The following is a 13967-nucleotide window of genomic DNA, read 5'->3' on the forward strand; positions in this document are numbered from 1 at the left end:
AGCTGCACAACATCAGCCAATATTTTATTCAACATAAAGTGAAATTATGCCTTTTGGGATTACATTTACCTTTATTTCCTCCAAGCACTGGGACATGCAGTGAGCAGCAGCTGATCCGTGTGTTTCTTTGACATAGTCAGAAATGAAATATCTGAGTTTAATTGAACAAATTCCAGAATCAGATTAGCCAAGCTTCACATCTCCATTACAGACTGATTTCCCAGTCAGAATAACATTATAGCTTCAATTAATAAGAGGTTCATTTTAAATTGTTCCAAATGGTTCTTCAATAGTTCTGCTCTATGTTTATTCATCCACCCAGTAAGCAGGATGGGAAATTAAAACTCCTCTTCGGCCCTGACTCTGCGCAGTTGCTTCAGCCTCTTCATTTTCTCGATAGTTGATGCCACAGAAAGCTCACCGTGTACCTTGTTATCTCTTGTACGGACATTGACCGAATTATTGGCTTTCTCTCTCTCTCCGACTACTACAGACAAAGAGGGTTCACAAAAATTCACTCAATTTCCAGTGCAGCTCAATAAAGATGCAGAATTCTTGCAGCAGATATTTAAACACAAGACAGAGTGCAGGAACGGCAAGAGGGCGAGGGACACTGGGGCACCATTTTTGCAGTAAATAAAAACATCCAAATAGTCTAGTTGATTCATGTTTCACGTGTCCACTCTCACCAGTAATTGTCAGAGACTCTAATAACTCTGCTCAAATTTATCACAATAGGCTGTTGGATTACCTTCTCTCTCCCATCCGGACACCTCCATGCTGGGGACACCCTCTGTCCATCAGCACCTCCATGCTGGGGACACCCTCTGTCCATCACCAACTCCATGCTGGGGACACCCTCCGTCCATCAGCACCTCCATGCTGGGGACACCCTCTGTCCATCAACACCTCCATGCTGGGGACACCCTCTGTCCATCAGCACCTCCATGCTGGGGACACCCTCTGTCCATCAACACCTCCATGCTGGGGACACCCTCTGTCCATCAGCACCTCCATGCTGGGGACACCCTCTGTCCATCATTTCCAATACCTCTATGCACAGCTGAGAACGGAAGCTCACTGCAGTGGGAATCTTAACTTACGTCATTCCATTCCGTGTTTAACAACAGTGTTGAAGTAGGAGCTCAATGGACTGACTTAAGGATATGCAGGGTGACAGTGCGGCACCTCCTGAGTTTACTGCAAGTTTAGAAAGTTGCAAGATGCAGGGAGCTGGGTAAACATTAAGTCATCAAAGAGCCTCTTTCCATTTCAATTCCAATTAACAGACATTTTCTACAATAAACATAAATCTGCATTAAAAAGAATAAGGGATCCCAGCAATCTTCAGGGATTGTGTCAGGCTGCCACAACCTAACCAAGAGTTTCTCTTCACATCTGACAATACACAGATTGTGCTGATTGTTAGAGGAACATTTCCAACAGAGTAAAGACCATGAAGAGGGAGTGAGGGGGAGTGAGAGGGAGTGAGGGGGAGTGAGGGGAGTGAGAGAGGGAGTGAGGGGGAGTGAGGGGGAGTGAGGGGGAGTGAGAGGGAGTGAGGGGGAGTGAGGGGAGTGAGGGGGAGTGAGGGGGAGTGAGGGGGAGTGAGAGGGAGTGAGGGGAGTGAGGGGGAGTGAGGGGGAGTGAGGGGGAGTGAGGGGGAGTGAGGGGGAGTGAGGGGGAGTGAGGGGGAGTGAGAGGGAGTGAGGGGGAGTGAGGGGGAGTGAGGGGGAGTGAGGGGGAGTGAGGGGGAGTGAGGGGGAGTGAGAGGGAGTGAGGGGGAGTGAGGGGGAGTGAGAGGGAGTGAGGGGGAGTGAGGGGGAGTGAGGGGGAGTGAGGGGGAGTGAGAGGGAGTGAGGGGGAGTGAGGGGAGTGAGGGGGAGTGAGGGGGAGTGAGGGGGAGTGAGGGGGAGTGAGGGGGAGTGAGGGGGAGTGAGAGGGAGTGAGGGGGAGTGAGGGGAGTGAGGGGGAGTGAGGGGGAGTGAGGGGGAGTGAGGGGGAGTGAGGGGGAGTGAGGGGAGTGAGGGGGAGTGAGGGGGAGTGAGGGGGAGTGAGGGGGAGTGAGGGGGAGTGAGGGGGAGTGAGAGGGAGTGAGGGGAGAGTGAGGGGAGTGAGGGGGAGTGAGGGGGAGTGAGGGGGAGTGAGGGGGAGTGAGGGGGAGTGAGGGGAGTGAGGGGGAGTGAGGGGGAGTGAGGGGGAGTGAGGGGGAGTGAGGGGGAGTGAGGGGGAGTGAGAGGGAGTGAGGGGGAGTGAGGGGAGTGAGGGGGAGTGAGGGGGAGTGAGGGGGAGTGAGGGGGAGTGAGGGGGAGTGAGGGGGAGTGAGGGGAGTGAGGGGGAGTGAGGGGGAGTGAGGGGGAGTGAGGGGGAGTGAGGGGGAGTGAGGGGGAGTGAGAGGGAGTGAGGGGGAGTGAGGGGGAGTGAGGGGGAGTGAGGGGGAGTGAGGGGGAGTGAGGGGGAGTGAGGGGGAGTGAGGGGGAGTGAGGGGAGTGAGGGGGAGTGAGGGGGAGTGAGGGGGAGTGAGGGGGAGTGAGGGGGAGTGAGAGGGAGTGAGGGGGAGTGAGGGGGAGTGAGAGGGAGTGAGGGGGAGTGAGGGGGAGTGAGAGAGGGAGTGAGGGGGAGTGAGAGGGGGAGTGAGGGGAGTGAGAGGGGGAGTGAGGGGGAGTGAGGCGGAGTGAGGGGGAGTGAGAGGGAGTGAGGGGGAGTGAGGGGGAGTGAGGGGGAGTGAGGGGGAGTGAGGGGGAGTGAGAGGGAGTGAGGGGGAGTGAGGGGAGTGAGGGGGAGTGAGGGGGAGTGAGGGGAGTGAGAGAGGGAGTGAGGGGGAGTGAGAGGGGGAGTGAGGGGAGTGAGAGGGGGAGTGAGGGGGAGTGAGGGGGAGTGAGGGGGAGTGAGAGGGAGTGAGGGGGAGTGAGGGGGAGTGAGAGGGAGTGAGGGGGAGTGAGGGGGAGTGAGGGGGAGTGAGAGGGAGTGAGGGGGAGTGAGGGGGAGTGAGAGGGAGTGAGGGGGAGTGAGGGGGAGTGAGAGAGGGAGTGAGGGGGAGTGAGAGGGGGAGTGAGGGGAGTGAGAGGGGGAGTGAGGGGGAGTGAGGGGGAGTGAGGGGGAGTGAGGGGGAGTGAGGGGGAGTGAGGGGGAGTGAGGGGGAGTGAGGGGGAGTGAGAGGGAGTGAGGGGGAGTGAGGGGGAGTGAGAGAGGGAGTGAGGGGGAGTGAGAGGGGGAGTGAGGGGAGTGAGAGGGGGAGTGAGGGGGAGTGAGAGGGGGAGTGAGGGGAGTGAGAGGGGGAGTGAGGGGGAGTGAGGGGGAGTGAGAGGGAGTGAGGGGGAGTGAGGGGGAGTGAGGGGGAGTGAGAGGGAGTGAGGGGGAGTGAGGGGGAGTGAGGGGAGTGAGGGGGAGTGAGGGGGAGTGAGGGGAGTGAGAGAGGGAGTGAGGGGGAGTGAGAGGGGGAGTGAGGGGAGTGAGAGGGGGAGTGAGGGGGAGTGAGGGGGAGTGAGGGGGAGTGAGGGGGAGTGAGGGGGAGTGAGAGGGAGTGAGGGGGAGTGAGGGGGAGTGAGAGGGAGTGAGGGGGAGTGAGGGGGAGTGAGAGGGAGTGAGGGGGAGTGAGGGGGAGTGAGAGGGAGTGAGGGGGAGTGAGGGGGAGTGAGGGGAGTGAGAGAGGGAGTGAGGGGGGTGAGAGGGGGAGTGAGGGGAGTGAGAGGGGGAGTGAGGGGGAGTGAGGGGGAGTGAGGGGGAGTGAGGGGGAGTGAGGGGGAGTGAGGGGGAGTGAGAGGGAGTGAGGGGGAGTGAGGGGGAGTGAGAGGGAGTGAGGGGGAGTGAGGGGGAGTTAGGGGAGTGAGAGAGGGAGTGAGGGGGAGTGAGAGGGGGAGTGAGGGGAGTGAGAGGGGGAGTGAGGGGGAGTGAGGGGGAGTGAGGGGGAGTGAGGGGGAGTGAGAGGGAGTGAGGGGGTGTGAGGGGGAGTGAGGGGAGTGAGAGAGGGAGTGAGGGGGAGTGAGAGGGGGAGTGAGGGGAGTGAGAGGGGGAGTGAGGGGGAGTGAGGGGAGTGAGGGGAGTGAGAGAGGGAGTGAGAGAGGGAATGAGGGGAGTGAGAGGAAGAGTGAGGGGGAGAGTGAGGGGGAGAGAGGGAGTGAGGGGAGTGAGAGAGGGAGTGAGGGGGAGTGAGAGAGGGAGTGAGGGGGAGTGAGAGAGGGAGTGAGGGGGAGTGAGAGAGGGAGTGAGGGGGAGTGAGAGAGGGAGTGAGGGGGAGTGAGAGAGGGAGTGAGAGAGGGAGTGAGGTGGAGTGAGCGAGGGAGTGAGAGAGGGAGTGAGGGGAGTGAGAGAGGGAGTGAGGTGTGTGCAAACTGATGAAATTAAATCTTAGAAGAGGGAGCATCAGATTTCATTTACCGAGGATGAAATTGTACTGAGCAAGTTGAGAATTCCGGATTTTCTGATTCAGCAAACAGCCAGGACCCAGGTCCACATCGGCCATGAAACCAGCTTCAACAAACTCTTGACAAACCTAAAAGAAACATACTTAAAGATCTCTTCAAATATTGATAAGATTAACCATTCAGTACCATACACAGCCGTGCTCACCATCCGACCGTACTCCTCACAGCTTGGTCCAACAGGTCTCACCAGAATCTGGCAGGGGGACAGCCAGAATGGCCTAGATTAAAACAGAAACAGTCACAAGAGTACTCACAATATCAAATATTTTAAATATTATTCAAACAAATAGACAGAACTTGCCCCTTATGATTTCAGCTTCTCAATAAATGTTTTGACTGATTTTCATATTTTATGGTATACAATTCTGTCATCACTGAAAGTCAAAGTTTGCATATTTGCATAGTTCCTTCTGGGGGAGTCCCCTACCCTACTTCTATCCCAAGTTCTTCCTCCCATTTTTCTCTCGTCTCATCTCATGTGCCTCCTCCAACAGTCGCCCATACAGGACCCCACAGTTCCCTTTTCCCAAATCGCCCGCGTTCAACAGTTCCTCTACCAGTGAGTGTCTCGGCGTCCATGGGAGGTCATCGTTTTTACGTTCTTTATGTCTTAATTATGTCCTTTGGGCAGTTGAAAACTCTGCGTAAGTTCTTCCAGCATCGCTAACCCGTCATTTGTGTTTAAGTTGCTGTACTGTCAGCCTCCACCTTCCTGTCTCCACCGTTGAAAGGTAGTGTCCATTGCAGCCGGCGTGAACCTGTGCTTGTTGCAGATGGGGCCATGGTGGACATGTCGGTCAGGCTGAAGTGTTGCCTCAATTGGTAGCATGTCCGGAACGGGCTACCACCACTGGGCTTTGTGAGTGTTTGGTTGGTAGGATTGGGAGCACTGTCGTGACCAGGGTTCGGAGGGGCATCCCCGTGCAGGAACACTCCTCCATCTTTACCCACTCTGCTGGGCTTACCTGGGCAATTTTCTACTATGCCAGGTAGGTGCCAGTGTTGTAGCTGGACGCGAAGTTAGTTCTGGGACACAAGTCTTCAGCCCTATTGCCTGAATGCTACCAGGACTCATAGCCTTTGCAGTATCCAGTGCCTCCAGCCATTTCTTGATACTGCACGGAGTGAATAGAATTGGCTGAAGACTGGCATCTGTGATGCTGGGGACCTCTGGAGGCACATATGCATCATCCATCCGGCTCTGTCTGTGTTGAGAATGTCAGATTGTGGGTGGCACGATTGCACAGTGGTTAGCACTGTTGTTTCACAGCTCCAGGGTCCCAGGTTCGATTCCCGGCTTGGGCCACTGTCTGTGCAGACTCTGCACGTTCTCCCCGTGTCTGTGTGGGTTTCCTCTGGGTTCTCCGGTTTCCTCCCACAAGTCCCGAAAGACGTGCTGTTCGGTGAATTGAACATTCTGAATTCTCCCTCCGTGTGACTGAACAGGCGCCGGAATGTGGCGACTAGGGGCTTTTCACAGTAACTTAATTGCAGTGATAATGTCAGCCTACTTGTGACACTGATCGATATTATTATCATTCAACAGTTGTGCTTTAAACTGTTCTTACTTCCAAGATAAAAGAGAGTTGGGGTCTCAAGGGTAGCTGAACCGCATTTTTACATGGATACAAGGCCAATGTGATTCACGTTGCATGGAGATGGAAACCCTTACCTTCATTTCCGGGAGCGGGAGAGAGAGAGAGAGAGAGCCGGAGCGCAGCGAGTGCAGCTTGGGATTCAGGTACGTGTTTAAACTTGCCCCCAGGTTCCAGCGGCCTTCATTTCTGGGAGCGGGAGAGAGAGAGGGAGCCAGAGCGCAGCTTGGGATTCAGGTACGTGTTTAAACTTGCCCCCAGGTTCCAGCGGCCTTCATTTTTCAGAGCGGGATAGAGAGAGGGAGCCGGATGCGCAGCGAGTGCAGAATGGGATTCAGGTAGGTGTTTAAACTTGCCCCCAGGTTCCAGCGGCCTTCATTTCTGGGAGCGGGAGAGAGAGAGGGAGCCGGAGTGCAGCTTGGGAATCAGCTAGGTGCTTAAGTGTTTGATTTTTACCTCTATTTAAGTTGGGCGGTTGCTAAACCCGAGACACTACACTTGTAGTGTCTCCCACCCTTCCACCTCCTCTAACCTAAGGGGGTGAGTGAATATCAGATAAGCTCTCTCTTTTCTTTTTCTTTTATCCGCAAGTTATAGCTTCAGATTTTCGACGGGAGCAGTTGCCAGGGGTCTGTCGGAAGGTAAGTAGCTGGGAGAAATTTAACTCTTCCTGGGTTGGTAAGTATTGTGATTGGTAAGTAAAATCCTTATTCCTTTCACTTATTCATTATTTGATATTATATTTGGAATCAGTTAAGGTGAAGTGTAAAAATGGCAGAAGATCCCAGACCCGTGTTATGCTCCTCGTGCTCAATGTGGGAGTTCAGGGACGAGGCCAATGCCCCTGACTCCTTCATGTGCGGGAAGTGTGTCCAGCTGCAGCTCCAGTTAGACCGCATGACGGCTCTGGAGCTGCGGATGGACTCACTTTGGAGCATCCGCGATGCTGCGGAGGTCGTGGATAGCACGTTCAGTGAGTTGGTCACACCGCAGATTAGGGTTGGTGAGGGAGACAGGGAATGGGTGACCAAAAGGCAGAGAAAGAGCAGGAAGGCAATGCAGGTGTCCCCTGCGGTCATCTCCCTCCAAAACAGGTATACCGTTTTGGATACTGTTGGGGGAGATGACTCACCAGGGGAAGGCAGTAGTAGCCAGGCTCATGGCACCGTGGCTGGCTCTGCTTCACAGAAGGGCGGGAAAAAGACTGGCAGGGCTATAGTCATAGGGGATTCAATCGTAAGGGGAGTAGACAGGCATTTGTGTGGTCGAAAACGAGACTCCCGAATGGTATGTTGCCTCCCGGGTGCACGGGTCAGGAATGTCTCAGATCGGCTACAGGACATACTGAAGGGGGAGGGTGAACAGCCAGTTGTCGTGGTGCATATAGGCACCAACGATATAGGTAAAAAACGGGATGAGGTCCTACAATCAGAATTTAGGGAGTTAGGAGATAAGTTAAAAAGTAGGACCTCAAAGGTAGTAATCTCAGGATTGCTACCAGCGCCACGAGACAGTCAGAGTAGAAATTAAAGAATAGCCAGAATGAATACGTGGCTTGAGAGATGGTGCAGGAGGGAGGAATTCAGATTTTTGGGACATTGGAACCGGTGGGACCATTACAAATCGGATGGTCTACACCTGGGCAGGACTGGAACCAATGTCCAAGGGGGTGCTTTTGCTAACACTGTTGGGGAGGTTTTAAACTAATGTGGCAGGGGGATGGGAACCAGATTAGGAAGTCAGAGGTCAGTAAAGAGGCAGCAACTAAAGCCAGTAAGGTACTAGATAATAAACTCAATGTGACTAAGGGGAAGAGCAGACAGGGAAGAGATGATGAACGCAAAGGGACAGGTGGTCTGAGGTGCATTTGTTTCAATGCGAGAAGTGTAGCAGGTAAGGCAGATGAACTTAGGGCTTGGATTAGTACCTGGGAATATGATATTATTGGTATTACGGAGACTTGGTTGAGGGAAGGGCAAGACTGGCAACTAAATATCCCAGGGTATAGATGCTTCAGGAAGGATAGAGAGGGAGGTAAAAGGGGTGGAGGAGTTGCATTACTGGTCAGAGATGATATCACAGCTGTGAATAAGGAGGGCACGGTGGAGGATTCAAGCACTGAGGCAATATGGGTGGAGCTAAGAAATAGGAAGGGTGCAGTAACATTGTTGGGACTTTACTACAGGCCTCCCAAAAGCGAGCATGAAGTAGAGGTACAAATATGTAGACAGATTATAGAAAAATGTAGGAGCAATAGGGTGGTCGTGATGGGGGATTTTAACTTCCCCAGCATTGAATGGGACTCGTGTAGTGTTGGAGGCGTAGATGGAGCAGAATTTAGTAAGGAGCATCCAGGAGAGTTTTTTTAGAGCAGTATGTAAATAGTCCAACTCGGGAAGGGGCCATACTGGACCTGGTATTGGGGAATGATCCCGGCCAGGTGGTTGAAGTTTCAGTCGGTGATTACTTTGGGAATAGCGGTCACAATTCCGTAAGTTTTAGAATACTCATGGACAAAGACGAGAGTGGTCCTAAAGAAAGAGTGCTAAATTGGGGAAAGGCCAAGTATAACAAAATTCGGCAGGAGCTAGGGAATGTGGATTGGGAGCAGCTCTTTAAGAGGAAATCCACATTTGAAATGTGGGAGTCTTTTAAGGAAAGGTTGATTAGAGTGCAGGGCAGACATGTCCCTGTGAAAATGAGGGATAGAAGTGGCAAGATTAGGGAACCATGGATGACGGGTGGAATTGTGAGACTAGCTAAGATGAAAAAGGAAGCATACATAAGATCTAGGCGTCTTAAATCTGATGAAGCTTTGGAGAAATATCGGGAAAGTAGGACAAATCTCAAACGCACAATAAAGAGGGCTAAAAGGGGCCATGAAATATCTTTGGCTAACAGGGTTAAGGAAAATCCCAAAGCCTTTTATTCGTGTATACAAGGAGCAAGAGGGTAACGAGAGAAAGGATTGGCCCACTCAAAGACAAAAGAGGGAATTTATGCGTGGAGTCAGAGGAAATGGGTGAGATTCTTAACGAGTACTTTGCATCGGTATTCACCAAGGAGAGGGACATGACGGACGTTGAGGCTAAGGATGGATGTTTAAATACTCTAGGTCAAGTCGGCATAAGGAAGGGGGAAGTTTTGGGTATTCTAAAAGGCATTAAGGGGGACAAGTCCCCAGGTCCGGATGGGATCTATCCCAGGTTACTGAGGGAAGCAAGGGAAGAAATACCGCCTTAACAGATATCTTTGCAGCATCCTTGAGCACGGGTGAGGTCCCTGAGGACTGGAGAATTGCTAATGTTGTCCCTTTGTTTAAGAAGGGTAGCAGGGATAATCCAGGGAATTATAGACCTGTGAGCTTGACGTCAGTGGTAGGAAAACTGTTGGAGAAGATACTGAGGGATAGGATCTATTCACATTTGGAAGAAAATAGACTTATCAGTGATAGGCAGCATGGTTTTGTGCCGGGAAGGTCATGTCTTACAAACCTAATAGAATTCTTTGAGGAAGTGACAACGTTAATTGATGAGGGAAGGGCTGTAGATGTCATATACATGGACTTCAGTAAGGCGTTTGATAAAGTTTCCCATGGCAGGTTGATGGAAAAAGTGAAGTTGTATGGGGTTCAGGGTGTACTAGCTAGATGGATAAAGAACTGGCTGGGCAATGGAGACAGAGAGTAGTGGTGGAAGGGAGTGTCTCAAAATGGAGAAAGGTGACTAGTGGTGTTCCACAGGGATCCGTGCTCGGACCACTGTTGTTTGTGATATACATAAATGATCTGGACGATGGTATAGGTGGCCTGATTAGCAAGTTTGCAGATGATACTAAGATTGGGAGCGTTGCAGATAGCGAGGAGGACTGTCAGAGAATACAGCAAAATATAAATAGATTGGAGAGTTGGGCAGAGAAATGGCAGATGGAGTTCAATCCAGGCAAATGCGAGGTGATGCATTTTGGAAGATCCAATTCAAGAGCGGACTATACGGTCAATGGAAGAGTCAAGGGGAAAATTGATGTACAGAGAGATCTGAGAGTTCAGGTCCATTGTACCCTGAAGATGGCAACGCAGGTCGATAGAGTGGTCAAGAAGGCATACAGCATGCTTGCCTTCATCGGACGGGGTATTGAGTACAAGAGTCGGCAGGTCATGTTACAGTTGTGTAAGACTTTGGTTAGGCCACATTTGGAATACTGCGTGCAGTTCTGGTCGCCACATTACCAGAAAGATGTGGATGCTTTAGAGAGGGTGCAGAGGAGGTTCACCAGGATGTTGCCTGGTATGGAGGGTGCTAGCTATGAAGAAAGGTTGGTAAATTAGGATTGTTTTCGTTGGAAAGGCAGAGGTTGAGGGGGGACCTGATTGAGGTCTACAAAATTGAGAGGTATGGACAGGGTGGGTAGCAACAAGCATTTTCCAAGAGTGGGGGTGTCAATTACAAGGGGTCACGATTTCAAGGTGAGAGGGAGAAAGTTTAAGGGAGATGTGTGTGGAAAGTTTTTTACGCAGAGGGTGGTGGGTGCCTGGAACGCTTTGCCAACGGAGGTGGTAGAGGCGGGCACAATAGCATCATTCAAGATGCATCTAGACAGATATATGAACGGGCGGGGAACAGAGGGAAGTAGATCCTTGGAAAATAGGTGTCAGGTTTAGTTAAAGGATCTGGATCGGCGCAGGATGGGAGGGCTGAAGGGCCTGTTCCTGTGCTGTAATTTTCTTTGTTCTTTGTTCTCAAAGCCGAAGATATCCCGAGTCATGTTAGTTTGGCACGATCCGGGACAGTGTACGTAGCAAGATTCTATGATTCATCACCTGCTTGGTTTGATAAGACTGAATTCAGAAGTGAAAGTTTAAACAAGGCTGCAGGATTCCTGTAGCTTGTGTTAGACTAAGAGTCTCGGCTGGGGGGTAGGGTGGGGGGGTGGGCATCGTCTCTGCGAAAGATTAAGTTCTGAGATTAATCATCCCGAGGCTGAGAGAGAACAGAAGTAAACCCTCAGGAGCTGAGGGTCACCTTGAACAGGTTCTGAGAGAATTGAAAATCCCCTCAAGTTAAGTGAGTGTCAAAATGGGAGGTTGGCCTCTTGACAAATAATTAAAAAAACAGAAAAACAGCTGGGGCTGTTTAGCATAGGGCTAAATCGCTGGCTTTGAAAGAAGACCAAGGCAGGCCAGCAGCACGGTTCAATTCCCGTACCAGCCTCCCCGAACAGGCGCCGGAATGTGGCGACTAGGGGCTTTTCACAGTAACTTCATTTGAAGCCTACTTGTGACAATAAGCGATTGTCATATTGTTTAAGTGGAGAGACACCACTGAATGCCCCGAGAGGTTCCGGTGCATGAGTCACAAAACGTTAGCATGCACGTACCGAAGAATTAGGAAGGCAAATTGAATGTTGGTCTCTATTGCAAGAGGAAAGGAGCATAAAAGTAGGGAAGTCTTCTTCCAGCTTTACAGGGCATTGGTGAGACCACACTGAGTGCATGGTGTGACTGAAGGAGGGAAAATCCCCAAAAGACGTGTTGTTGGGTGAATTGGACATTCTGAATTCTCCCTGTGTACCCGAACAGGTGACGAGGGGCTTTTCACAGTAACTTCATTGCCGTGTTAATGTCAGCCTACGTGTGACAATAATAAAGATGCTGATGATATACTTACATTGGAAGCAATTCAGAGAAGATTGACGGAGGTGCTTTCAGGATGAAGGGATTGTCTGCTGACGAACGGATGAGCAGATTAGCTGTACCCACTTGAATTCAGAAGAACAAGAGGTGATCGTATCGAGACATTTCAGAGGTTGGCTTGTTCAAGGCAGAGAGACAGATTTTTAATCAGTGAGAGAATCAGGGCTCTGGGGATATGGCGGGAAAGTGGAGTTGAGGATTATCAAGTCAGTCATGGTGGAGCAGACTAGATGGGCCGAATGGACTACTCTGCTCCAATGTCTTTTGCTCTTATTCTGAAAGTTATGGAAACTTAGATGGTGGAAGGATGAGTTTTATAACAGGGGAATATTAGATCTAGAGAGTACAGTTTCAAAATAAGGGGTCACTTTCTTTTTTTTTGATTAAATATTTTATTGAAAATTTTTGGTCAACCAACACAGTACATTGTGCATCCTTTACACAATATTATAACAACACAAATAACAATGACCTATTTTATAAACAAAAAATGAATAAATAATAAATAACAAAAATGAAAACTAGCCCTAATTGGCAACTGCCTTGTCACAAGTAAAACTCTCCAAAAATATAATTTAACAGTCCAATATATAATTATCTGTAGCAACGACCTATACATACTATACAGTATATATTAACAACCCTGAGAGTCCTTCTGGTTCCCCCCCCCCCCCCATCCGATCCTGGGCTGCTGCGGCTGCCTTCTTTTTCCCATTCCGTCTATCTTTCTGCGAGGTATTCGACGAACGGTTGCCACCGCCTGGTGAACCCTTTGAGCCGACCCCCTTAGGACGAACTTAATCCGCTCTAGCTTTATAAACCCCGCCATGTCATTTATCCAGGTCTCCACCCCCGGGGGCTTGGCTTCTTTCCACATTAGCAATATCCTTGCGCCGGGCTACTAGGGACGCAAAGGCCAAAACATCGGCCTCTCTCGCCTCCTGCACTCCCGGCTCTTGTGCAACCCCAAATATAGCCAACCCCCAGCTTGGTTCGACCCGGAGTCCTACTACTTTTGAAAGCACCTTTGTCACCCCCATTCAAAACCCTGTAGTGCCGGGCATGACCAAAACATATGGGTATGATTCGCTGGGCTTCTCGAGCACCTCGCACACCTATCCTCCACCCCAAAAAATTTACTGAGCCATGCTCCAGTCATATGTGCCCTGTGTAATACCTTAAACTGAATCAGGCTTAGCCTGGCACACGAGGACGACGAGTTTACCCTGCTTAGGGCATCTGCCCACAGCCCCTCCTCGATCTCCTCCCCCAGCTCTTCTTCCCATTTCCCTTTTAGTTCATCTACCATAGTCTCCCCTTCGTCCCTCATTTCCCTATATATATCTGACACCTTACCATCCCCCACCCATGTCTTTGAGATCACTCTGTCCTGCACCTCTTGTGTCGGGAGCTGCGGGAATTCCCTCACCTGTTGCCTCGCAAAAGCCCTCAGTTGCATATACCTGAATGCATTCCCTTGGGGCAACCCATATTTCTCGGTCAGCGCTCCCAGACTCGCGAACTTCCCATCCACAAACAGATCTTCCAGTTGCGTTATTCCTGCTCTTTGCCACATTCCATATCCCCCATCCATTCCCCCCGGGGCAGACCTATGGTTGTTTCTTATCGGGGACCCCCCCAAGGCTCCAGTCTTTCCCCTATGCCGTCTCCACTGTCCCCCAAATCTTCAGTGCAGCCCACCACCACCGGGCTTGTGGTGTAGTTCCTCGGTGAGAACGGCAATGGGGCTGTCACCATAGCCTGTAGGCTAGTCCCCCTACAGGACGCCCTCTCTAATCTCTTCCACGCCGCTCCCTCCTCCTCTCCCATCCACTTACTCACCATTGAAATATTAGCAGCCCAATAATACTCACTTAGGCTCGGTAGTGCCAGCCCCCCCCTATCCCTGCTACGCTGTAAGAATCCCTTCCTCACTCCTCGGGGTCTTCCCCGGCCCACACAAACCCATGATGCTCTTTTCAATCCTTTTAAAAAAAGCCTTCGTGATCACCACCGGGAGGCACTGAAACACAAAGAGGAATCTCGGGAGGACCACCATCTTAACCGCCTGCACCCTCCCTGCCATTGACAGGGATACCATATCCCATCTCTTGAAATCCTCCTCCATCTGTTCCACCAACCGCGTTAAATTTAAAATATGCAATGTGCCCCAATTCTTAGCTATCTGGATCCCCAGGTAACGAAAGTCCCTTGTTACCTTCCTCAGCGGTAGGTCCTCTATTTCTCTACTCTGCT

At 51.2% G+C, this 13967-nt stretch overlaps 1 protein-coding gene across 4 annotated transcripts in view; it reads right to left on the reverse strand.

The window, feature by feature from the left end:
• Positions 1 to 13967, reverse strand: part of LOC140404297 (threonine--tRNA ligase 1, cytoplasmic-like) — a 65682-nt gene continuing 51715 nt past the window's right edge. The window contains exons 17-19 of one of the 4 annotated variants that reach the window (XM_072492624.1): positions 4570 to 4642; positions 4378 to 4492; positions 1 to 151 (exon numbers count right to left, since the gene is read on the reverse strand). In XM_072492624.1, coding sequence (XP_072348725.1) covers positions 72 to 151; positions 4378 to 4492; positions 4570 to 4642 — 268 coding nt within the window. In that variant the 3' untranslated portion in view covers positions 1 to 71. Of the gene's footprint in view, positions 488 to 4377; positions 4493 to 4550; positions 4643 to 13967 lie in introns of all 4 variants that reach the window. The other 3 variants (XM_072492623.1, XM_072492626.1, XM_072492627.1) reach the window with 3 other exon arrangements.

The sequence above is a fragment of the Scyliorhinus torazame genome, chromosome 30, assembly GCF_047496885.1.
Source record: "Scyliorhinus torazame isolate Kashiwa2021f chromosome 30, sScyTor2.1, whole genome shotgun sequence".
In the NCBI taxonomy this organism is placed as follows: Eukaryota; Metazoa; Chordata; class Chondrichthyes; order Carcharhiniformes; family Scyliorhinidae; genus Scyliorhinus; species Scyliorhinus torazame.